The following is a 26,372-nucleotide window of genomic DNA, read 5'->3' on the forward strand; positions in this document are numbered from 1 at the left end:
CAAGTAGTAGTATGTATTTTTTTTCTGTCATTGCATGTAAAAATTGTAACGAATAAAAGCAGAGTAATTTTTTTTTTAGTTTTAAGCAAAGGAGTATTGCTTGCGAGCGCCACGCTGCAGAGACTACACCAAACTAAAGCTTTGTTGTTCTATTAAAAAAATAAACAATAAATGTGACGTCACTAATAGAGCAGTGTCAACGATACATGACAACGAGAACGCAGCATTCGCTGCGGAGCGCGTGTCCGCCGTAAACATGGCGGCAGCCAGAGAAAGTGATTTCGACTTCGGACCCAAAAGCACGGAAGACTCGACGCTGCTGGCGGCGCGGCCGTGCGCGGGCGCCATGGAAAACGAACCAACGACCAGCCAGGTCGTTCACGTCAAGGTTCCCGCTCGCATCGACGACAGCGAGGAAGACAGCGACGCGTCGAGTCCGCGCGACCTGTGGGACGCCGTGAAGATCGACCTCGCTCAGGCGGCCTCCGACTCGGACAACGTCGTGAAGGACTCTAGAATCAGCCGGGCCCCATCGGTGGATAGGGATAATGTGCCCGTTGAAAGGACTTTGCCGCAGGTTAACTGCCCGGAGAGAATTGTAAGGATCGGTTACCAGCTGATTGTGTTTTTGTCTAGTGTAGCGTAGACCCGCCCACCGCTGTTTTTACTCGTCTCCGTTTGTTGGGATTTCCGAACACCGTTCTCAGCGGTGATTCGGTACCGTGAAACGCTAGAGCGAAATTTCGCAACAAGTTTCAGAGTGTGCGAGACGAGGGTAGCGAAGACTTCGACGGCATCTTGCGACACTTCGAAACCGAAAAAATGTAATTCCTCGCGTACGTGTGTGTGCTACGTGTCGCCAGAGAAGAACGCGATATATACGCGTTCAAAGCGATATCATACCTTACGGCGTGTGCCTGTGGCATTAATCAGATGTTCTTGCTCAAACTTTCAATTGAGCCCTTTCAATGACGACACAGTTCTGCCGAGCTCTCAACATATCATTCAAGATGAGTTGCAAACGACATCATCGAATGGCACCTCGGCTATGCAATCTGTTACTCTCAGACCACAAACGTTGTACGAGATGGAGAAGGCTGAAAGTGAAAAAAGTACGCCACAACACCTGTACGGCTCTCGCCTTTTCCGCATTCGCCGGTGTTTGTCGAGGTGGACGTACCAGCTGCGCTCTAAAGCGTTGTATAACGATTCCAGAGCACGCTGACCCTCTGCAACAGTTTGTCCGGTCTCACTGAAGTGCTTGTGTGTGCCCACTGTAAACGATTCAGTTTGAGTGTTGTTTATACTGTTCACCCTTTCGATTTCCGCTTTGAGGGAGTGTGATGCCCGAAAAAACGGCAGTTGAAGTGCCCGTTACAGATCTCAAACTTGTTACAACTGTACGTGAAAACTTGTGACCCACTATGGGACACTTTAAATGCCATCATTTGTCTCATTTTAATTTATCGATCTCAAGGCCGATCAGTTGTTATCGAGGGGGCAGCTTCGTGGATTTGCACGAGCAGAAAATAAACTCTTCAATATGATCAGCAATGCTTGGACAAGGGTATTTATGTTTGAACAATAAGCAGCATTTACAAGTTGCAGTTGTGAGCTACCATGTATGGTTTCAGTGCCCAACTTCAGCCCAGTTTCCACTGCACATTCTATGTGCCTTTCAGTTTTGATTCGCCACAAAGTGAAATTCTATTGTAGTCTACATGCACAACAATACGTGAAGAAGCTGTCCTTTCAATATGAGAGGTGATGGCTGTCAAGACAGCAAGTGCAAAAGGCCATTATCTCTAAGAGTAATGTTTCTTTGTATGCCCGACTGTCTACAGTATGTTCGTCGTCAAAAAGGCCGCGTAAGCGCTAACACCGAAACGCTGCTTCAATTACTGCGGCATGTACAACAATGTCTACGTCTGTCGGCGTCACCGTGGCATCTTGTGGAATCTCGAACCGCATGTGCTATATTACACCTCGCATGGAAAAGCACTGTATGCCATGTATGTGCCTTCGTCTCCTCTCATGCATTATCTGTATTTAACGCACTTTGTTTGGTACAATACGTACATCCTTCTCACACTTTTTTACCTGCAGGTTATCTGTGTCGACCTTTGTTCGGAGATGGAGGACATGCCGTTCATATTCTCAGACGGGTAAATAACAGCTGTCATTGTTTGTCGGTACACTTTCTCCTCATATACTTGTTCGTGCAGAAACAGGCACATTTGCTGAATCTTGCAGCTAACGCACTGTAGACAACTGATACGTACTGTCTGTATTGCTTTATCAAGCTCTACACTGTGTCAAGCTTCAGCTTACAATAAGAACGACGTTGTGAAAGCACAAAGCAGGCACTCAGTCAATACTGTCCTATGCATAGCAGAGCGCACATATCAACCACCCAAAGTAGATTGCTTAAGACCTGCAACTTCTTTATTACAGCACTTATTCACAAAATTCTTGCAGCAGCGTGTTCACATTGCACAAGTGCTCAGTCATTTTCCATTAAAAAATTTGGACCACGCGGTTGTTGACTGGCTCTTCGTATAATGCTCCGTTGACTTCTGTGGAACAGTTGTTAGGTAGTTAGGCTGCTGGTTCAAAGGTCCCAATTTCAAAATTTCAAACCTGGCTGCAGCGGTCGCGTTCCGGTGGTTGTTGATTAGTAGAGGTTCATGTCAGTGCACTTTGAAGAACACCACGTGGTCTCAATTTCAGGAACCCTCCACTACAACATCCCTTATAATATATCCTAGTTTCTGGATGTAAAACCCCTCTACCAGTGTAGACAAGGAGGCAAGAAGTCTATACGCCAGGACACATCATGACCTTTAGCTCTTTCTTGTTTTTACAGCAAAAGCTGTTATGGGATGATAACATAGGTCGCGTGCACCCTAGTTGTCCGCCTCTGCCACCGCTGTCCGTAACCGCTGTCGCACACACACACAAAAAAAAACAAATAGAAAACGCCAAGGACACAATGGGATTCGAACCCGGGTCCCTTGAGCGCCAACCCAGTGTTCTACCACTGAGCCATGCCATTGATTGGAACTCCTTTGCAAACTGGCCCTACGCAGTCTTGATGTCGGGAAAGGACTCGCGTTATTATGAGTAATAAAGCGTCTTAGGACAGCAAGGAAACAACCAGGTGTCACACAATGCGAATGCGCAACGAGTGGGTCATCGCATGCTCCAACCCTTCACAAAAGCTTGATCTTCACCTATTGACTGTGGCGCATACCCGCTGTGGGGGGATTGTGTGGATTATAAAAGCTTCTGGCATAATTCTTGATCATTGTCAGCCACCGCACACACAAAAAAAATTCACAAAGTTCCTTGCAAGTGTGCAGTAAGTACTAGGCTTATCCCGAAAATTGCATAGTGAATGCCTGCCTACTACACAATGATTTGTAACGTAGTGAGTACCCTTCAAGTGTTCTTGCAGAAGCTACCCAAATAGTCTTCAAAAAAGCCCTGAAAGGATGCTCTTCCAGCTTTTGCTGTGACAGTGTTGTGCATTCTGCGCAGGCCTGGAGGTCTTTTTTTCTTCTTTGAAAGCACGAATGCACAATCTTCTGACAGAACTGCTCGGTGGCCACGGTATGCATGCAGCTCGTGATGTTCAAATCGGCCAATGGCCAAAGGTGGTTGAAGAATTGAATTGCTGCACAAACTTGAAGGAAAACAAGGGAGACAGGAAAGAGCACAGACTACCTACTGTTTATTGTCGTTTCTTGAAGCCAATATATACGCACGCCACACTGTGCTTCCACGATGCGCACAAAACCAAAGATGCCGCAAACAAAGCCGATCCAAAACGAATCAAATCAAAATTGACTGCCACGACAATGACAAAAGTGAAAAATGGCAAAATACAGAAGTGATACCCACCACAATCGAAACTGCGTATTCCCAAGGTGTGCGCTCATCTTTTCTAAATTTTATCTTTTATTATTTATTGCACCAAGCATCAACAAAGGCGTGAAAAAATGAAAACGTACTCTAGAGGCTTGTTTAAAAAACACAAAAAATAGTGCTTAGCACCGAATAAAACACTAAATTAACAATTTTATATTCACTCCTAACAGCCCCAATTGAGCAACCCGAAAAAGCAGTACGCCGAGAGAGTCAAAAACTATAAAACATAAAACTTTACGAAACATTACGTAGCGTCACTACGCTACGGCGTACTGCTTCTTCGGGTTGCTCAATCGGGGCTGTTTGGAGTGAATATAAAATTGTTATTTTAGTGTTTTATTCGGTGCTAAGCGCTATTTTTGTGTTTTTTAAACAAAAGTCTCTAGAGTATGTTCTCATTTTTCACGCCTTTGTTGATGCTTGGTGCAATAATAATAAAAGATAAAATTTAAAAATATTAGCGCACACCTTGGGAATACGCAGTTTAGATTGTGGTGGGTATCACTTTTGTATTTTGCCATTTTTCACTTTTGTCATTGTGGTGGCAGTCAATTTCGATTTGATTTGTTTCGGGTCGGATTTTGTTTGCGGCATCTTTGGTTTTGTGCGCATCGTGGAAGCGCAGCGTAGCATGCGTATATATTGGCTTAAAGAAACGACAATAAACAGTTGGTAGTCTGCGCTCTTTCCTGTCTCCCTTGTTTTCCTTCAAGTTTGTGCAGCAATTTTTCAAGTATGAGCCAACTAGCCTGCAAAATAGTATTGCCAATGGTGGACTTGTTCCTATTAGCCAAATTGCAGTTGTGACAATAGTTGAGGGACGAGTGAGCGATCTATAGCTGACTTGAAAGGTTCGTTGCATATTCCCTGCCACCTGCTGTGCGGTATTGTTTGGCTTACATGTTCGCTGGAGCATCGAATACCAATCAGCGACATTTTGTGATGATGCTGAAGAAGTGTTGTAGGGCCCCTGTAAGGGCAACAAGGTCAGGCTACCATTAGGTGTCTTCAAGATAGCTGTATAAACATTTCGGCTGGTTGGTTAGCCACTTTATCGATGGTTGCGGTGTAAAGGCACGCATGGATGAAAGGGGGGCAAGAAACAAGCCAGCATTGTTTGCATGGTGCTTAACATCATCCACTTGTAGTTTTCCGCCGCAAGTTTGTTAAGTATCTGTAACACGGGCAGCTTCACATTTGATGAGATTGGCAGGGGAAAAATTGCAGCAGGGCATGAGCAGGATTCATCGGTAGCTTCATATTATTCTGACGGGCTCGTATCAGTTCACTAGATATATACACTCGGTTCATTCAGGTTGGATTGCGGTGCAGAGAATATTTACTTCGCCTTGCTCTCTTAACATCAGAGTTCTTTTTTAACTGCTGCCAACTTGCCTGTTTGCCCTTCCTTTCAGGTCGAAGCAGTCCCCCCTGTTCATGATCAAGCGGGTGATCGAGCTGTTTGTACATAACAAGCACAAAATCGACAAGAGACACGAGTTTGCCCTCGTCGTCTTCCACGAAGTGCCTCTTTGGGTGAGTCTTGCACCGTTGAGTCCACCATTCTGCCGTCTCACTCACTTCAAGAGCAGTGTAATTGTTCTACGCATCTTCTAGTGCCATCTGGCATAATGTGCCTGAGAGGCCTTTAGGCATCGGGCATCCAACGTTGCAGAGTTTTCTATAAATAGGCTAGAGAGAACTCTGGCTTTAGTGTCTACGGGAGCTGCAACGTACAGCACTTCAGCCAGCATGAGAATGGTGGGTAGTAGGTACACGAATTCGCCTAGTTTTTGTACTTTCGGCTTTGTTTGGCTTCGCATGGCTTAGAGCTGCTTTGTCACGAACCGAGACACTCAGTCAATGTTCAGCAGTTGCACTTCATCACCTTGACCTTTTAATCTGGGCAGTTTAAGCCGGGTCACAAAGTTCACAACTGTTCATTCTTTCATTGGAAACAAAACCAAAACACAACAATAAACAAAGCCTTAATTGCATATAAAGCTCACAAGCATGAAGACTAGGCAAATTTATGTACTGCCTATCATTCAAACGGCGGCTGAACTATCGCAGCGCCAGAGTTTTCTCTAGTTAAATTTAAGAAACTCTGCGTCTAACATGACCAAAAGGTGCCGTACGTATACAGGGGCCGTACGTATACCAGTGTGATACGGCACACTACTCATCACGATCAAGCACGATCACATTTCATAAAGGGGCCTTTCACTAGTGAACATCTGCGAACATTTACGAGTGAAATCTCAGCTGGAAATTGACTCATTCGTGAATGTTAAACGTGCCAGAACTTTAGTTCTAGTGGGTTTAGAACATCCATTTTTGTTGCACTACACATAGTAATCATTCAAGGTTATGGTGATATGCTGGTTTACTTTGTAACTCTCTGAGATTAGTACTAATCCTTCTCCCCGAAAGGCACATAATGCATATTGTATTTCGAAAAGGGCACACTCTACTGGAAAAATAACTGTATAATTTGATATCGGCACGCATTCATTACCTCCCCAAGTTTCATCAAAAACGACAAAGAAATAAAATATTTTTTAGAGTAGTGTCCCCCTTAGAATTTGTGTTATAGCCTGTTACAACAAATAGTTGCGTGTATGTTTCTGGCGACTGCTAGATGGTAGCTTTCTTTCTCGGGCATCACAAATTTATTTCCGTTGTTTTTACAAGTTTGTTAAGCTATTGAAGGTAGACCTTTTATGTGAAATGTTTCTTAAAAATGTGTATTTTTTGTTGCCAAATTAACTTTTTCAGAATAATTTATTTAACAGAAAGAGCAAAGAAAAATTTTTTGGATAAGTACAAAGGGACAAAAATTTGTGTGCATACACATAGTTAATTTGTGAGTAACAGCAGGACAAATGACAAAAAGAGTTAATGGAGAGTACCTTAGTAACCTGCGCTTTGCCGATGACATTGCATTGCTGAGTTACTCAGGGGACGAATTGCAACTCATGATTACGTAGTTAGACAAGGAGAGCAGAAAAGTAGGTTTTAAAATCAATCTGCAGAAAACGAAAGTAATGTACGACAACCTCAGAAGAGGAGAACAGCTCTTCGAGATTAGTAATAGTCCACTTGAAGCTGCAAAAGACTGTCTAATCGGAACAGGTAATAACCACAGAGCCGAACCACGAGACTGAAGTAACTAGAAGAATAAGAATGGGGTGGATAACATTTGGCAAGCACTCTCAAACCATAACAGGTATATTGCCACTATCTCTCAAGAGGAAGGGATATAACAGCTGCATCTTGCCAGTAATTATCTACGGAGCATAAACCTGGAGACTTACAAAGAGGGTTCAGCTTAAATTGAGGACGACGCAGCGAGCAATGGAAAGGAAAATGGTAGGTGTAACCTTGAGAGACAAGAAGAGAGCAGAGTGGATTAGGGAACAAACGGGGGTTAAGGATATCATAGTTCAATTAAGAAGAGGAAATGGACATGGGCCGGGCGTGTAGCGCATAGACAGGATAACCGCTGGTCATTGAGGGTAACTAACCGGATTCCCAGAAAAGGCAAGAGAGTTAGAGGGAGACAGAAGGTTAGGTGGGCAGATGAGATTGAGAAGTCTGCCGATATAAAGTGGCAGCAGCAAGCACAGGACTGAGTTAACTGGCGGAACATGGGAGAGGCCTTTGTCCTGTAGTGGACGTAGTCAGGCTGATGATGAGTGAGTGAGTGAAGCACTGGGAAGTTCGGTGTCACCGTCAATCACCCCTGACATTGCCCACTCTCTCATGGGGTGTCTAGCCGCTGCTTGCTGCGCCTTCGATTCTGGAGTAGCTTGTTGTTGGCATTGTCACTTTTATGGTGGTGTGGCTGTCTATTTTGTTCTGGTTAACAGCCTTTCTTTCGTTCTTATTAACCTCTTGTTCTGTCATATGCTATGATTGGTGAGTGCGTAAATGTCCGTGTTTTTACGGTTTTGTGGCTTTTTATCTTGTTTTTTCTGGTTAACAGCCTATTGTTAAGCTCTTGGTTGTTCACATTCACCTGTGCTACATCTGCTGTACACATGGCAGTTTGTGGGCGCATAGGCAATTTGGTTTCTAAGGTGCTTCGCACCTAAAGAACCTATACTATTCTTTAAATATTATGTGTCACAATAAACGTCCACGTATGTTCACAGAGATACTGGAATAAGCGCAGAAAGTGGCATTAAGTCAAAACACGAGGAGTGGGAGAAAAGCCACTTGTGGTTCAGTCTGAATCATCTCGCCCGGCAAGCTCCTCAGATGTTGCTCACTCGTCAACATCCGAGTCTTGACTCGTAAGGGACTTCTCGCATGATGGACTGGCATTTACTGAATCGGATTCTGATTCAGCAGTCGAGTGGCGATTCCGGCGTGTACTTCCGTAGTGAAAGCAAACTGTGAGGGGGGAGCGCACTGAAAGGAACTGTGCAGCTGCGAGCACATACACAAAGCATAAACAAGTCCAAAACTTACAATGATCCTTTGCATTTATCATCAGCAAGACCGAAGCAGTTTTCATAAGTTCCGACATGGGAAATACAACCACATCAGTGTTGTTCGTGTGAGTTGGTCGGTGCACAAAAGCAGGGATAACTGGATACTGGTGAGCTACAGACAGGCGAGTAAGAAATCGGTCATTCTGAGCTGGGAAAAGATACTTAGCTGGAAAGCCATCAGTTTGGCAGGTGTAACAAACAAGAACTAGCCAAATAATGAAAGCAAGACTACCTGGTGCACAACTGTAATAAAGCATTAAAAAAACAAAAAAAAATCATGTATTCCTGCTGTGTGACAGTGCATGTGAAGCAATACAAATTATTGAAGAAGGTGTGCATTAAAAACATACGAATAGTGGCGTAAATTAAGAAAAATCGCAAGGAGGGTAACAATTAAGGCCATAGTGGCCTTTTTTTTAAGTATGAGTTGTATTTTTGTTACAAGGAAATAAATCATGCTTTGAAATACACTTTTAAAAACTAACTTGCGGTCCAAGATCCAGCGTTTCATTGTCCTATTTGATCTTCTTTGAACCGGTCAAGTGGCTTTTGCAATTTCCATGGTCTCGCAGAGCTGAGGGTTATTGAACACAGGTACACCCTCAGAAATAATCAGCCTTTAAAAAAATGTTGGATGCGTTGTACCTAAGTGTCAAGTAACTCAAATATACGATGTGCTAAAACTAAATCTCAAAGTGGGACACTTGCAAGGCACGTCGCCCATCGCTCAAACCTGAACACAAGGGGGTCCATACCCTCTCACCCACCCCATGATTCACACCGATACATACAGGCTATGAGGCATACATAGGCATACAGGCTTTAAAGGTCGTTGACCCTCAAAGGGTTCATGAGAACTTGTTTATGTTTGATGTATTTTCATAAACACAAAATGGAATTTCTGCAGAACATAACATTTTGTCCAGTGTGTGAATTTAAAGAAAGGTATTGTTGATTCCCACACGTTCAATAATGCCTTATCACCTGTGCTTTTCTCAACTCTTCAGATCAGGAACTTCACGAGTGAGCCGAAGGAAATCTCCAACTTTCTCGAGGACCTGAACGAAACGCGGCATTGTGAAAGCTGTGGTATCCTTTTTTTTTTGTCATGACATTTTCATCACTATGTGTGGCTTTTGTCAGCTCCATTTTCTAGTTCCTGTGAAAGAGGCTCAGTGAGACGCTGAGGCTTCTCTTCCTTACACTCTCTTGGCAATCGTGATGGTGTCGATGGAATGAGATTCTGCAGACGCGCGATGAGCCAACGCACTGTGTACTAGTCGGTACCCGCTGGCACACGCTCGCTCGTTCAGGCCTGCGTAAGTGGTTGTGTAAGAAGAGGCTGTGGCCTCAGCAGTCGTGATGGCGTCAGGGGAATGAGACTACGCAGATGCGTGATGAAGCCATGTGCTCCTGCGTCACATGGCAATGAACCTGCATGGCAAGCTCCAACAAAATTTCGAGAGGGGTAACAGCAACAGAAACTAGGTACAGTGAATTCATGGTGTGCTCCACTTTCAAAGACGCATTAACATCGGGCAAGGTGCCCATAATGAACGGAACTTCAACCCATGCACTGCTTCACATGCTATTCATGGTTCTTTTCAGTGGAAGATGGTGTAATTTTTTTCTTTTGGTCAGGGGCCAAACAGCTGAATAACCTGCAAATGCTGAAGCACGTCTCTTTCGTTGAGCTTTGTACCAACGGATAATGCAGGTCGACTGACAACTTAGTAAGCAGTGCCCAAAGGACTTTACTCAGTCTACAAAAGCTCTGAGGTTTCACCGAGCATAAGGTCACACTACAATTTAAACCAAGCATGCTATATCAAGGGTTTAGAGTATGTTCTCCTCCAAATTCTAGGTTTGCCTCATCAGCCTAACTGGTAATTCGTTATGGCTAGACTTTGCCTTTTTCAATCATCAATCTGCGCACAGAAGCCATGCTGTATGTTTGTGTGCTTCATCTCTGTGCTACCGGGTGCCACCAATCGTCGTAATTTGTTCATGCATTCTCATGCAGTAGCCTAATAATCTTCAAATTTTGAGAACACAGCTCACAAACTTTAAGCTCAGGGGTAACGATTGCTGCCAATCGTCAATACAGAAATTGTAGGTGTAGTCTCCTGGGCATAGAGTGAGGGCTGCGAACATGCATACCTTGGTGTCGATCGGAATGCAATAGCTTCGGGCTCACTGTGCCAACATTCTGCAACCACTGCTCTTGTCAGTTGCCGTGCAGAAGCAATAGACGTCAGAGCTGGACATGTTGGTAATCATTATCGTGGTCGTTTACTACTAGGGCTCTGTGTTTTCATAGTTTATATTTCTTGAAATTTGGTGGGTGTTTTGCAAAGTTTATTTTTTGGTGGGAATTCAATGTTTATTGGTCTTTATTTCTCATAAACCCTGTATTCTCCCAAATGTAGAGTTTAATTTTGCTTTATTCTTAATACTCCAAAATGAAGTCTGTCGTGAGGGTCTCACATCCAGGAAGCTCGTTGTCATAGAAGGTTGCAAGCACCACGACTGCTGAAAAACACGGTGTTCCGGAACTTGATGATGATGGTGGCAATGACGCAGTCTTGCATCAAAAAGCTGATCGTTGCAGTTTCTACTGCACCACCCTCATATGTAGGTATTTTCAGTATAGTTGATCACTAGCGGGAATCAAGTGTGCCGCCAGACACTTGTATCGAAAGAAGTTGCCGAAAGTTCCCAAAGCTTGGTGCAGCGGGTTGCCAGCGTGACAGTGTGCACGACAAAACTGGTGCGTGAGAGAAAGTTCATGTCTTCTAAACTGGTCCATGTATCAGTGACCACTACGACAAGCCCTTTTTTTAAAATATGGAACAGGGTTACGTCGGCCTCTAAAATCTGAGTTTATGGTGTAAATCTGAATTGTAAAAACTTTATGAGCGAGTGTTCATCAGATTTTCTTGGAGTTACCGTAAAAAACTGCTATGTATGTCGACCCCCCCTGCCCAAAAATTTCGAATCTCCGAAAAAGAAATTTTTAAAAATTTAAAGTATCGTGGTGCACTCTAGTGAGTAGGATTTATGTTTTTAAATCATGTTTAAAAAAGATACAAGAATTGGTACGTTGTGCAGCCTAGCGGAAGAGTCTTGAAGCTGGATTATGAAGTGAATCACTTTGCTGTGTGTAGTCACGTTGTCTGATCGTGTTGTGCGCACCATACTTAGCCTTCGAAATTGAGTGTGTATATTGTTATCTACCTCCACCTTATTCTATGCCTCTTATGAGGTAAAAGGAGCTCCACAGTGAAAAGTTGCGCTGTCTTTGGGGCCGCCAGTAAGCCACGTCAAGCCGGGCCGCACGCGTGGAGTGCACGCATGCGCAGTAAACTGCCTTGTTTAAACACGAACCACCCTCACGCTCGCCGTCTGTAGCACGAGTCGTCACGTGCGCATACATCTTCATATTCACCGGAGATGGAAAAATTTGGATTACAAAGGTTTCATGGCATGCTTTGCTACTGTTGCATGATTAGGCACCCTGACTGGTTAGCGTTCCACTGAGCTTAAGAAAGTAGGCACCACGGAAATTGGTTGTCGGTCCCATGGAACTTATGCTACAGACCAACAAGTTTGTACACAGCTGTCTGAACTGTTTCGGGGTCCTTTTAAATGTGTTAATATGCTATTGAAGTGCATGTGATTGAAGGACTCTCTTCTTGTTTATGTGCATATTCTTGTTGAAAATTGTATCAGCATTTAAAAGTTGTGCTTGTATTGTGAGTGGGTAACCAATTTCTTGCACTATATTGAAGCCTTGACTAAAAGGCGACCAGACCTCACTGGTTTGTTTGATGCAATGTAAGTATTCGAACATTTTGATGACCATTTATTTCAAGCAAAGCTTTTTCACCTTCTGATTATGCCATTGAATTGTTCTTCCTATCTGCACTGTCTCATTCGACCTTGTTTGAGAATCTCTTTCTTGGTATAGTATTTTTTCTACATGTTAGAACTGCAGTTGGCGTTCGTCTCGCACTCTGAAGTCATTTTTATTTTCGTGTTTAGCAAAACTGTGCACTTGCACGAAATATGTTTCCAGCTAACACCATTCCAAACAAACTGTGAAATACGGGGTGTCAAGCAATCGTTTACGGAAAGTTTAGCATCTATTATTATTAGTAGTAAACTGCTATGTTTGAGCACGGCAGTTTACTGCGCAACTGTTCAGTGAACTACTTTGTTGCAATATGGAACACTGTGTGGACCACCTAGCTCTGGTCTTGATCCGGCTCATGCATAAAGTACATGAATGAAGCAAGAAATTCGGTGGTCGGCTAGTTTAACGCAGGCATGTGAAGCTTCGGCAGTAATTCGAGCCACTGATGCTGGAGGCCCTGCATCTCTGCTTTCCGGAATAGACTCTGAGCCACAGTAACATACTGCACCATATTAATGCAGTGGGCTTTAGCACTGGAAGCCATCAACACAAAAACAGCCACATTTTCATTTCTTCTGCATAACACTTCCATATTCCACTACTCTATAGCAGAGCAAAACTAAGTATAGTAGTGGTAGTCCAACATGAATGAACCTTAACGTATAGAAATGGATAACTGCAAATCCAGTATCCGTGGTCCAGCCTTTGCTTTGCCTGCCTGTGGAGGACTTGTATTTGGTGTGGCAAATCGGGCATTGCATTAGTTTCTGTCATCTGTTTGAACTAAATGTCTGCAGATTCGTTACCTCTACGTATTTTATTCCAGTGTTTGTTCGGCGTTGGTGGTATCCAACTGCCTCGAACTTCTCGGGCATCTGCCATTGGATGTGAACTCGCATTTCAGTCACATTTGGTGTTGATATTTTTTCAGAATTTCTTAGGAACAGACGCAAAGGCCTCAAATTCTTTACTACAACTGCGGTATTAAAAGGAGTCCTAAAGCACACCTCAGGCTTCAAGAAAAAACACACTCAATGAAGAGCAAACGCTGTTGTGAACAGTTCAGCCAAATTTTGTAGAAATGTAGCATGTAGAGCTTACATGCGCAGCACAAAGTTTTCACTTTCTTAAGGGCCCTGTCTTCGTACAGAAGCCTTGTGCTCATTCACATTCTTGGACTGGACACTAGCCGTATGTCATCAAACAGCCTACCGTATGTTATTGGCTGTCAGCTGACATTCCGGTCTTGCTCTCACTTTCTTTCACGTTTGTGCATTCACACATCAATTACTGCATAACCTCATGGGGTAACGCATACGCCACTGATCTGAAACCACTACAAATAATTCAGAACCAGGCAATTCAATTAATCACGTTTAGTTCGGCCACCCACAGTGCTAAACAATATCTACAAGAAAATAAAATTCTCGATGTTGCCAGCCTTGTAATATTCAATCTTGCCACTTTTCTTTTCAACGTAATTAATAAACAAATATCGTTATCATCAATTCATTCATCATCTTTACTAAATACTAACCCAACTCATTTTGCGCAGCATAATAACTTCATTCTGCCCAAAGCACGAACTAATTATGGCAAACAGACAGTTCACTTTGCGGCCATATCATTATGGAACACAGTGCCATTTCTAATAAAAATTCAGAAACCACATAAACTTTGCCATGAATTGAAAAAATTTTTGTTATGCGACACTCACTCTTCTGACTAACCGGTTTCTTCCTCGCCATGTCATTCTCTTTTAAGTCTCTCGTTTTTTTTTTATGTCATGCTATTCATATAGAAGTATATAAATATATTTTACAATTTATATTTCAGACTGCATTTAGTTTATGAGAGCATCATTCTTTATATGTATCTGTAATTCATTTTTTAAACCTTGTATTCTCTTAGTTTCGCACTGTTGTTGCTAACCAAATACTTGTGTTTACGTTTCATAGGAGGTCCCATTTCAGTGTACACTACGGGACATCCTTCTGTATATTATTTTTTGTACATCTTATTATTAAATAATAAAACTTGATTTAAGTTGATTCGATAAATTAGGAGTGAGATTTCGATTAGATGTGCTGCCTATCATGGGATGCCAACACGCCCTGGTGTCACGCTTCTTGGGATTCTGAAAATCCCATGGTGAAAACGCTAGTGTGCACAGGAACCGCAATCGGAGAGGGGGGTCACTTTTCGTGGTGCGTGCTCAGTGTCGTGACGCCTGCTGGTGTAGCTTCTTTCCTCACGCGTGTCAACCCCTTCCTCCCTGTTTTGCTTCCAGTACACTTGACGGAACAAGAGTAGAGAGAGACCTTGAAGCATTGCGACAATTCTCTGTAATATCTCTCGTTCTTGGCGCATTCGAAATTTTTGCTGAAGTCGTTTCTTAAGGCATGTTAGATCGCTGATTACATGTAAAGTTGGTTCAGGACCCCTTACCCCTTGGCTTCTGCACCTGGTATTCTGTTGGAAAATTTCCACGGCATTGTTTGGTGTGTGTGTATATATATATATATATATATATATATATATATATATATATATATATATATAAAATTTGCAAAATACATAATGGAAGAACAAATATCTGTTAGCAATACTTTTCTACATCAACTATTTCACTATGATTTGCATCTGTGAAGAACCATAAAGCACACAGGCATGTGAAAAGCAACCTTTGCGTTTCTCACACTCTCATTGGCTCTTGTATGTTTTTCTGTGCATCTGGCAAACTAAGCACCACCTTAAGCAATTCGTCTTTCATTTGTTTGGCAGGATATTATGAGGAAAAGGAGCCCACTTGGCGGCTTGTGGGCACGTTGGTAAGGCCATGACAGGCGGGCTTTCGCGTAACACCCTGTGCCACAAAAGCTAGGATCTTGCACCCTTCGTCCCCACAAAACACACACACACAATTACAAACACCTCCAACAACGGGTAATTATGTCCATCCAGGGAAGTACATACTCAGCGAACGTAAAGTAATGTGCGGCCATCTGTGAAACAATGTCAAAAAGAACCACTTACTAAGCGGCTACGAAAGCGGACAGGTTAAATGTTGTTATCCGACTTTCATGGTCTGTTGACTGCAGTTTCAAGATGCACACCTTGTGTGCTATCCGGTTACGCTGGCTAAGATTGCTCATTTCATTTTGTTCTGATGTGAGAGCTCATGAAACCACCAGGGTTAGGTGGCTGGCTCATTTCGGCTGTTCTTTCATGCTCGCAGAACTGAACATACTCACATCCCTGAAGTGGGCCGGGAGGCAGTGTTCCCACCACCTTTCCTGGTTCGAACAATCCTCATCTATGGCCGGTCCAACAGCGTCCCTCAGGTTCACAGTGACCTTCAAGTAAGAAAAAGGAAACCATTGGTGTAACATTACGGAGACGCATGGTATAACAGAGATGAATGCCTATATGTGTCTTCTGTCTTTGCCCAAGTCGTGCTGCATTTATCCGAGTGTGCACCAACTCGTCCATCAAAGTGTTATTGGAATAGAAGCAGGTATTTTCACCCCTCGCTGTGTTGGTACACGGGCTGAAGAGTGCGGAACGACTATGCCCACCTTTCTTTGTCAGGGAGCATGGGTAGTCTGCACGAGGTACTCGCGCAGGTTGGCCATCTCCCGCACATTTCCAGGTATTCTTTTTTTTCGTGTGTGTGTGTGTTTTGTTGGCCTGTCGGCTGCGCTGCGTCAAGTTGGGGGCGCTCACCCTTGCCTCTCCAATAAATGGAAACATTACTCAATCGCTCAACTCTCTTGCTCGCCACAGCCTCGCACGGTGCTATCATCGGCAAACGAGGTGTCTAGCCCCTTCCTATCCCTTTCTGTCATATTGACCACAGAACATGCCATTTCTCTGTGTTCAAAGCTTTCCTGATACTATTCCCGAAACAAAGCGGGCACTGGGGGTGGGTTACAGCCACAAACACAGGATGCAATATTTTTTAAATGATATATACATGTTTACCTGATTGTGTACTGCTGAGTCGGGCACTTCAGGACCAGCACCTCAGTGATGTTCGAGTGCATGGACCATATGCTAGTTGTTGATGCACAGAAATCTGATTTCCACATACCACATCTGTGAGTTTTGCGTAACTGTAATGCAACTGAGAATGCATGTTTGATGCATGATTATCCTGAAAACTTGCTGATTCTGACTGCCGAGTCCCTGACCTTGTACATCGTAGCCAAATGGTTCTATGCTGAGGCTGGCCAGGGAGAAATGATTTGAATTGAGAGAGACAGGCTTCTATAATGTAGTTTCATGCAGAAAGTTGAATACAAACAAAAACATTACAGCACCTGCTAGATAATAAAAGCATTACTGACAGAATGAGGTTCAACCACAGTCATGTAATATACACACACACACACACACACACACACACACACACACACACACACACACATATATATATATATATATATATATATATATATATATATATATATATATATATATATATATATATATATATATATATATATATATATATATATATTCATTTATTGGTGCTGTACAGAGAGGTGGTAGTCACATACAGAAAGCTGCATAGTATGTGTGTTGTCCTCTGCGCAACATCCTTGATGGTTAGCAGGTTCATGTTGTTGTTTATTGGAAAAGGAGTCTTGTGCTGCACTCGGATGGGTTCCCAGTTAGTTTGGTCGAGGGTGTTTCCGGTGCAACAGCATCAACACTCTTTGAGCTTGGAATTCCCCCTCTCTTTATGCTGTCTCCTTCAACCTCGGGACTTCAAGTCAAGACTTCAACCTCAGTACTATCATCCTAGATATCTCTGTCTGTCATTGTCTCGACAGTCTTAGTGTATTCGAGTGAGCTGTGAGAACATTGTACACCAGCCAGAAAGGCTTGTGTTTCTGCTTACGATCGGTAGCTCGCAGAGAAGATTAGTCTTTAGACCATAGCGTCTCCCTTTATTGGTTGGATGGGTCATGTGAAAGAAGCGTAGTAAGAGAATGCAAAGACTTCTTTAACATAGGGAGAGGGTGAGTGCACCTCATTTCGTCGTGGACCTTCGAACTCTCTCGACAAACGGGAAAGTGCGCCTTTCTGCAGAAGTGATTACATGTTGTACTTTACTGACCCGAGTGTCCACACAATAAAGTTCAGCAACACCACTGTGTGCTGTCACGCTGGCTTCGTAAACGATATGGTGTTTTGAGATAGGGTGTTGCCATTCATGACGCTATGCGGGCAACCAATGTGGGAGCGTCACTGCAACTCAACTGCATGTGCCGACTTTAAAAGTGCTGTGTTGCAGCGGCGGCATTGCTTCGAGCCACAAAGAAGGAGCCCAAAAGAACAAATCTGACAGACTCACGTGATACTTGAGTGGGAAACACGTCTTTTGCATCTCCGGGGGAAAGCCCTCGAAAGCATGAGTGACGCCAGCAGCGCGACCCCTCACATAGTGCCGCACCGCGACCACTCCCTGAATTAAGGCAGACCGATGGCTGCACTTGAGAAGGGCACGTTTGCTCCGGCATTGAAAGTAATAAAGAAGGCGTTGACTGAGGGATAGGAATACTTTGCAACCTTTCTGCAAAATTTTGAGCACGAGTAAGCACGAAAGTTTTTCTCGTGAAATCTTCAGCTATGAATTCATTTCATCGAATGTAGCAATTTTTCATGCACTCAAGCCTCATTCACAGAGGAAACTTTTCTGTCGCGCAAGTAGGCACAGTTTTATTGGCAAATAAATCATTGTTCTCGTCCTGCAACTCTCATTTGCACAACGATGTGCTACTTGCCAACTGTTTCAAGACATTCTGTGTCATAGTGGGAAGAGAAAAGAGGTGCTTACTCGTGGTTGGCATCACCCCTCTCGTTCATTCATAGTCGTGCGTTCCACGGTCACACTATAGAGCGTCAGATGTGTTCCAGTGCTGCTGTTACGTGTGACAGTCATGGCCACGTTACTGGGTAGCCACGGTGGCAGTGTTCCACTTCTACGCTGTCTATGGCTCTACTCGCATTCTCCTTCGTTTTTTCATAGCGTCGCATTCTGATTGACTTGAAACAGGCAGTGCTTCGCTGCCGTCGACGAAAATCAGTCTTGGACCAACCAGCCCAGCGAGGGCCTTTCTTGCAGTTACGCGTTGCATCAAGTGACCGGAAATTCTGCGATGTAGATGGCGCTATATGGTTGTGCTGTGTCACATATGCTGTAACCAATACCTTCAATATTGGTTACAGCATAACCGATGGAGCACAGTCAAACATATGCAGAAAATGCGACTGCAATGGACAGATATCTAACAAAGTGTGATCGAACAACCGAATTTCTGTGAAGCTGCTGTCAACTTGCTTTTTCTTTCTCTTTCCCTCAGATTCTCAAACAAATGATGCATTCGCTCTACTTCTTCCTCGATATCCTCTACGTGCACGAACCCTTGTCTGAGACGAACTGCTGTCAAGTAAGTTCGCTTTGTTCTCCTCTCGGGTGCCAGTTGTGTGGTATCGGTCTTGGTGCCGAATATTTTTCGCGCACTTCTTTCTGATTGGAGCGTAGCTAAGCAGGAACGGAATGAACACTGCTATGGCAGCGACACCGATTGATTCTTTGCTTCACTTCATGTAATTCCGTTCTTTTACTTGACATCATTGTTATAATGTACGACATACAGACTCATGATCACTGTTTGCATGCTGTGCTATTTCTACTGAATAAAAATGTCGTTTGTTAGACCGGTCACTGCAATGTACCGTATTTACTCGCATAATCCTCGCACTTTTTTTGCTGGAAAACCGATGCAAAGTTGGGGGGTGCGGGAATTACGCAAGTCGGGATTCTCACACCAGCAACTTACAGCAAGCTTTAAGAAGTACTCATTAGAACTTACCTTAACAATAAAAGCAGAGCTTCGACACAAGACAAGGTTTATTTGAGACACAAAAAGTGGAAGCAAATAGTCAAGAATTAGAATACCACACGCCAAGCTTGGGGGCGTTGCGGTAGCATTCGTCGCTCAACAGGAGCCCTCGAAAGGTAAGCGTAGGACGTCAGTATTGGGCTGATGGCTATTTAACAGAATCCTCCGCAGTTTCCTTCTGAAGAAATAAACTTTACCATCAATCCCAGTTTTAGGCACACGGCAGACCTAACGCGTCTTGGTGGCTTTCAGCTGCCGTCACCAGTAGCGAACACAAAACTCGTAGGCTCCGAAGGGCCTACCGGCGGCCCTGTTGCCGTTATTTAGTGCATGATCCATCACTTGCAACTTGAAGCAGCCGTGTAGCTTCAGTATCGCCCCATAACGTGCCAAGATTACCGACACAACAAACAAGATACGGCAAGGTTCCTTTTGGCGTTGCATAAGTGGTTGCCAGACTGGAAGGGTGGTTGTTGCCAGACTGCCGCTGAATTTGGCAGAAATGTTTTCCCCTGTAGTTGTGGCTTCTTCGTAAGAATTTGGTGCTATCCGCGGTGCATTTCTTGACTGAAAATTTTTCTCCTGTAGTTGTGGCTTCTCCGTAAGAGTTTGAACGTGAAAGACCCTTTTCTTCAATTAATGGAGGTAATTGCTCGCCGGTATCCAGTTTAATTGTGATTAGCGCGTAGTGAGACATATTGTCATTTTATTCTTATGTTTATGTTGTTATTATGTTGATTATTATTGTCATTATTATGTTTATTATGTCATTTTATTCTTATTGCTGTATACTAAGCTCTTGAGCTGAGATACAATACACAATCATTAATTGGAATTTTGTTAGTTTTTGCTTATTGTGGGTGGGGCCCTATAAGCGACGGTGGCTCGTCGGCCAGGTCCCATTTACAGGTACGCGCAAGTCGCGCTTAATTCGCTCCATCTGCTTCGATAATAGCAGCCTTCCAGGCGTACATAGCTGTAGCATATCCGACGTACCCCGATTAACCAGCCTTGGAACGCTTATTCATCACATGTATACACGAGTCCGAACGATATGTCTTGTGCTGACACAGCTAGGGGAAGCGTAGCGTCCCCCGTCGTAGCGCGCGGTCGATGCGACACGATCAGCTGAGAGAGAAAAAAAAAGAAAAGTAAGGGGGCAGGGGGGCAGCGCATCACCTCCTGCGACTCTATTCAGTTTTCCCCGTCATCCCTAATACTGAGACGTGATATCTTAATCGCACAGCTGCGCACACAGCAAGAGAACGCGCCTAGACTTCTGCTAGGCTTAGTTCATTCTGTTAATTAAAACGAATTCTGTAATGCGCGGTTCATACCGTTAATTAAAACGACCTCTTAATTGCGCAGCAGCGCCGCGCTCGACTTCTGCTAGGCGCGGTTCATTCCGTAAAACGGCCTCTTAATTTCACGGCAGCACCACGCTCGACTTCTGCTAGGCTCGGTTCATTCCGTAAATAAAACAAATTCTGTAATGCGCGGTTCATTCCGTTAATTAAAACGGAATTAAAACGGCCTCTTAATTGCACGGCAGCACCGCGCTCGACTTCTGCTAAGCTCGGTTCATCCCGTTAATTAAAACGGCCAGCGTCGCTCATGTACTTGCGAAATGCACCGCGGATAACACCAAACTCTTACGGAGAAGCCACATCTACAGGAGAAAAATTTTCATTAACAAAATGCACCGCGGATAGCACCAAACTCTTACGGAGAAGCCACAACTACAGGAGAAAAATATTTAGCCAAGAAATGCACCGCGGATAGCACCAAACTCTTACGGAGAAGCCACAACTGCAGGAAAAAACTTTTTAGCCAAATTTAGCTTCAATCTGGCAACAACCACCACAAAGTCTGGCAACAAATTTATGCAACGCCAAAAGGAACCTTGCCCAAGATACGCCGCAACCAACGCCTCCTCTTGAAGATGCCTGCCGCATGAGAAGAAAAACGGCTGCCACACCCTTTCCCTCCTTAATTTTAGAATGTTTTCGGTCGCTAGCGTCACCTGTGGCGGTTGGTGCAACAAGGCAACACTTTGCATAGCCTCTGAAATAGCGATGTACAGTTGTCAGTTGCAGGCCTCGAACAACTCTCGACTGACGCGCCCCTATGGGCCGCCGGTGAAAAACGTTTAGCAGACGACGTTCGCGCAGCGCGCAGAAAAAAAGCGCGCGGCGTGCGGTACCGCTTGATAATTACTGCAGACGAACAAGCAAATAACTCGTATTATAGCAAAATTGGACGCAGCAATGATAAATAATAAGTTTTAAGACAGTGGAAAGTATTTTACATCGTCTTTTCAACTGTTTTCGTCGTTTCGTGCGAGAAATCACGACTGCTAGCAGACGTACATTGCATTGCAGCGTGAGTGCTAGGGGTGCGCACGCTTGCATTACTGGTAGTACTTGCATTTTTTTTATTTCGAAAAGTTTGTGCCTACTACTTGTGTTGTGCGTGCGTCCGGTCCAACCATATACACTTGGACATGCGCTATTGTTGCGTGCCAAAGTGCAGGTCTGGTCAGCGGCGAAAACAAGACGGCGTATCTTTTCATGAGATACCGGCTGAGAGCACTTCACGCGAGTGATGGTTAACGGCCATTTCAAGAGAAGAGTGGGTGCCAAACAGTACCTCAAACTACTCAGTGGTATGCAGTCTGCACCTTCTTGCATCTGACTTCAAAGACTGTTGCACAAGACGACTTCTAAAACCGGGTGCTGTTCCAAGCGTGTTTGACGACCCGACTGGCGAGACTGTGGACATCGAAAGGGTCGCAGTAAAGCGGGATAGAAGAATGCGGAAAAGAAAGCGTGAGCCTTCTCCGAGCAACGCCGGCAGCCACGACGACAATGATACCGCAGCTTTGTTGAGCAGAGCACAGCGTGCAGAGCACAGCGCGCGGCTGAACGTCAGCAGCAGCCGACGCGGTGTGGTACCTCCTGCTGCCGTGATAATAGTCTCGGTCGCGAGCGCCACCGCGCGGCGCTTAGCTCAAAACTGAAGGCAGGCCAACTCCGCTGGGAGCGCGAGCCATTCCCCAGGCATTGTTTAGAGGAGGCGTTGCCGCAATGCGCACTGGCCACTTCGGCTTGGCTTAGATTGGATTAAATCTCCGTGCAATAGTGCGCTTAATGCTTAAGAGATAGCGCCAGATGTCGCGCTATCATCATCAGTGGCTGGAACGAGCAGACGACATTATTGCGGCAGTTTTTCGGGGGTGCGATAATTACTCGAGGAAAAACAATCGTATTTTTCTTGGGCGATGTGGGGGGTGCGATAAATATGCGAGTGCGAGGATTACGCGAGGAAATACGGTATGCCCTTTCTTGCTTTCCTCATTCATACTCTGCTGTAGGAATGGATGGTTTCCAACTCACTTTCCTGTCGATCCCGACAGTGCTACTTCGGCGTCTTTTCTTTTCAACCCACAGCCGGGGTATAGTGTAGCGTTCACTTGACCAGTCCTACCTCCTCTTCTCGCAGGGAAGCTACGTAGATAGGTAATCTCTCACAAATCATGTCTGTGCGCAGAACAACGCTTAAAACAGCAGTTTTCGGCGCCCCTTGCCCACGCCTGTTGCACAAGTGTCGCGACTGTCGGCGATGGAACTTCCCACCAAGCGTTGTGCCCGTTTGTCTCGTCACTTGGAGATCGCGCTGTACCCTGTTAATAAGGGCAATTGCCTTTTAGACTCTCTTTGGAGTGGACATGTGTCGCTCGCTCGTAGAAAGTATAGCAGGAATCGAAAGAGCACTGACTTGCGCAGAACCGTAAATAAGTGCAGAAATTTCGTGAAGTCATCACCACAGAAGGTACTGTATGAAAGAATCTCGATGAGTGATTTCAATAAAAATAACATAATAATTTTCAATAAAAAAACATAATAGTGCAAATCGCTGATCAACAACAGGTTCATTATTGAGAGTTTGTTGGTTATTAGAAAACAACACATACGAAATTGTATGTGACCTGTGCTCCCTCGAGGGCCTGTGTTTGTGTACACCCGTATTTCCGAGCGCTTGCTAATGCCAAGTTTCTCGTCAATGATGTCTCTACCATGAAATCTGTAACTCCTTGAAACTGAGCTGGCATGCCTGTCAGTGTCACAAATGAGGGCAAGTCCGAAATTATGTGCGTTTTCATTCTGCAGTTTATTAACGTGAAGTTAGGGTTATTGTATGCACATCATTTTTCTACTTGGCCTTGGCTCAAAGGTCAGCGAGCTTACATGTTATTTCCAAATGAAAGGTTTGCAGTTGGTCGTGAAGCCACATTTTTCACCGAACTTCGCGCGTCTAAATCTAAAGCGAGTCGCTGGCCACGCTAAGCCTTTAGTGGTCAAAACAACTGAATGTCGCATGGAGGTAGTTTTAAGCTGTGGGGAGGGTGATCTATTAACTCAAACTTTATATTGTTGATGGTTTCAATAGTGTGGCGAGCCACATGTGGCGATGCGTTGTCATGCAACGGCAAAACTTTCTTCAGCAACAAACCTTGTTGTTTGTGGTAAATTGTTTGTTTTGTTTGTTGCGAATTTCGATCCCTAAAGACACAGTTTTACGTGATAGTGTGCTTCTCTCGTATTGCGAGGATAGTCTGGGATGAATGCCTGAATCTTCAACACCCTTCCGACCAGAGAGAATGAAGAAAATTCTCGTTGTTCTTCAGTGCTAAATTCCAATAGAGCAGCCAGGATATGCCAGCAACATAAGGAAGAAAAACGGAGCAATTGTCAAACTTTCACGGTGTTACTGGGACAGTGTATAAATAAGATACGCGAGGACAGAAGATAAACTGTGCAATATCAGAAAAGTTGATAACTTCTGACTTGCCCTCACATTTTTTTTTTTCGACAATGCAGGAAATATTCAACGCCTTCGTCGCCCTCGACGACCACCTGCAGTCCTACATGTTCGAGGTGTCGCGAAACGCTACAAAGCTGCACAACTGTATGGCCAAGCTTTTGGCGCACCCGCTGCAGAGGCCGCAACAGCACATAGCTCACTACAAGCTCAAAGCGGACGAGAGTCCGAGCTGAGGCTCGGGTCGCTTCACGCCTCGGCCATGACCTCTCAACTGCAGCAAAGCGCAAAGCCTGTACAGAGTCGGTACATGGTGCACAGTGGACGAAGGCTTAGTGAAAAGCCTGGGAAATGCCTGCAACTGATGTCGTCCGATTGTGGCTTTGCGCTGTCGGGCACTTTCGCCAATGGAGTGTCACCCACCGAAGGAAGCCGTGAAAATCATGCGTCCCGTTTTAAACTATACGGAAGGCTCTTCTTTTATTTTGAAGCTGTTTTTTTGTTGCTTCGTGTAGTAGTGATTTTGCGCTTGACTACTTACTACATGGAATGCTTCTTTATGTGAATATGTAATCTACTACTTTTGGTACCACGCTTAATAGAGTTTCTAAGAGGGGACTCTGGTGCTGCGATCTTTCAGCGACCATGGGAATAATGGGTAGTACACGGATTCGCCTAATCTTTGTACTTGCCGGCGGCGAATCACGCTTGTTGCTTCATTTATTGCTGTGTTTCGTTTTTGTTTCGAAGAAAAGAATGAACCCTTTTGAACTTCATGACCCGATTTGAAATCACAAGCTTGAAAGAATAAGGTGGTGAAGCGCAACTGCTGAACATTTGCTGATTTTTGTTTTGTAAGAAAACAGCTCCAAGCCACACACACACGGAGCCAGAAATAGGAAGATTAGAGAAATCCGGGTACTACCCATCATTACCATGCTCGCTGAAGCACCGTGCGTTACAGCTCCCATAGACACTAGCGCCAGAGTTCCCTCTAGTGTATATTTAGGAAACTCTATGCCACACTTGGCACCTGACAGTGGTTTCACTCTCGTATACATTTGCAGGCAGAGTGGTGCCTTGTTACAGAAATAATTGAAGGTGTGCGTTCCGTTCAGTGTACTAGATCGGATCTTTTTTTTTTCCTTTTCCTGTGTCAACATTGTTTTGTTGTCGCATTTTAGGTATGCTTTGTTGCACTGATGCCTAGATTTACTACTTACTAGAACGCTTTTGCACATCGACCTGTAAATTGTGCTCTCTTGGCACATTGGTTGAGAGCTACTTGAGGAAAGAAGAATAATGTGCCCATAAACTGCACTAACAAGCTTGTGGTGACTTCGGTTTTATACTAGTTTACATTTCCATTTGATACAACAGGAGAGGCAGTGCATGGACTTCGAAAAATTATCAGACACCTGACTCGTTAGTTCGTGTATAAAGTGGATATTCTTCTTAGTACACTGTTTTGCGTCAAAGCAATAGTGCAAACTCTTTTTTTTTTCTGTTTTTCCTATGCTTTTTCAGAGGCATCTTGTTTTTTCGAAGTTATTTCCTTGGCTTTCTTCTGTTTGCTAGCCAGCTGCTTTCTGCTGTCCCGTCAAAAGCTATCACATGCTCTCGTGTGCACGACGGCTTAGACCTTATTGTTCAACCTGTTGGCTTCATGCATGTTTAAACGCATCCGCAAGTCATTTGTGCACAGTCAAGCAGTTGTTCGTGCGAACAAAATAGGCGGTTTTGTTGCACATTTTAAATCAAATGTTTTTAATGTCTATATTGATTAGCCACCTTCCTTTATTCATGGCAATGCTGACGTGAAATCACGGGCTAATGGCAACCTCATCTCTTGTGTTATAAGATTTCGGCGCCAATCGTGTAAAAGAAGCCAGCAGGATAAAAAGCAAAAATGCTGGAAGAAGCGCATAATGTTAATCCCTTATTACAAGGAAAAACGGGCACCACCTATGTAACAATAGATTGAGGTGCAATCACTGCACATGCCCACAACTCGCATTGCATGTATTTGCAGGAAAAAAATGTTGGCATTTGACGCATATGATCAGGTTCTTTACCTGACTGTGCCAAGGCACCCTTACACCGATGTCTTGCTTTCTAAGCTTTGGTTTTCAACTTGAAGTGCTATCGCCAAATGATTCTATTACTTTATTCTATGCTTTCTGCCGCCACTATGCGTCTGGGAATGGTCGAAGTGAGGCGTCGACCTACGTTCAAGACCAACATTTTTTCAATTCGGTTGCTTTCTGGGCTCTCTTGCTTTCATATTTTTTT

The 26,372-nt window shown here is 44.2% G+C and overlaps 1 protein-coding gene across 1 annotated transcript; it reads left to right on the forward strand.

Annotated features, from left to right (window-relative positions):
• The first annotated feature begins 201 nt into the window (after positions 1-201).
• On the forward strand, positions 202-24,735 carry LOC119180594 (BRISC and BRCA1-A complex member 1). The gene is made up of 8 exons (XM_037431704.2): positions 202-598; positions 2,107-2,165; positions 5,346-5,466; positions 9,437-9,518; positions 12,242-12,266; positions 15,584-15,707; positions 18,717-18,803; positions 24,140-24,735. The coding sequence occupies exons 1-8, from the start codon at positions 257-259 to the stop codon at positions 24,314-24,316; spliced, it is 1,017 nt and encodes a 338-aa protein (XP_037287601.2). The 5' UTR covers positions 202-256; the 3' UTR covers positions 24,317-24,735.
• The last annotated feature ends 1,637 nt before the right edge of the window (positions 24,736-26,372 follow it).

Source organism: Rhipicephalus microplus, chromosome 10 (assembly GCF_043290135.1).
Source record: "Rhipicephalus microplus isolate Deutch F79 chromosome 10, USDA_Rmic, whole genome shotgun sequence".
NCBI lineage: Eukaryota > Metazoa > Arthropoda > Arachnida > Ixodida > Ixodidae > Rhipicephalus > Rhipicephalus microplus.

Excerpts from the sequence above, each read along its gene's own strand:
- LOC119180594 (XM_037431704.2), top strand. The coding sequence starts at position 257 with ATGGCGGCAGCCAGAGAAAGTGATTTCGACTTCGGACCCAAAAGCACG. Across the intron at positions 599-2,106 it reads TTAACTGCCCGGAGAGAATT|GTTATCTGTGTCGACCTTTG; the intron begins GTAAGGATCGGT and ends TTTTACCTGCAG. Across the intron at positions 18,804-24,139 it reads CTGAGACGAACTGCTGTCAA|GAAATATTCAACGCCTTCGT; the intron begins GTAAGTTCGCTT and ends TCGACAATGCAG.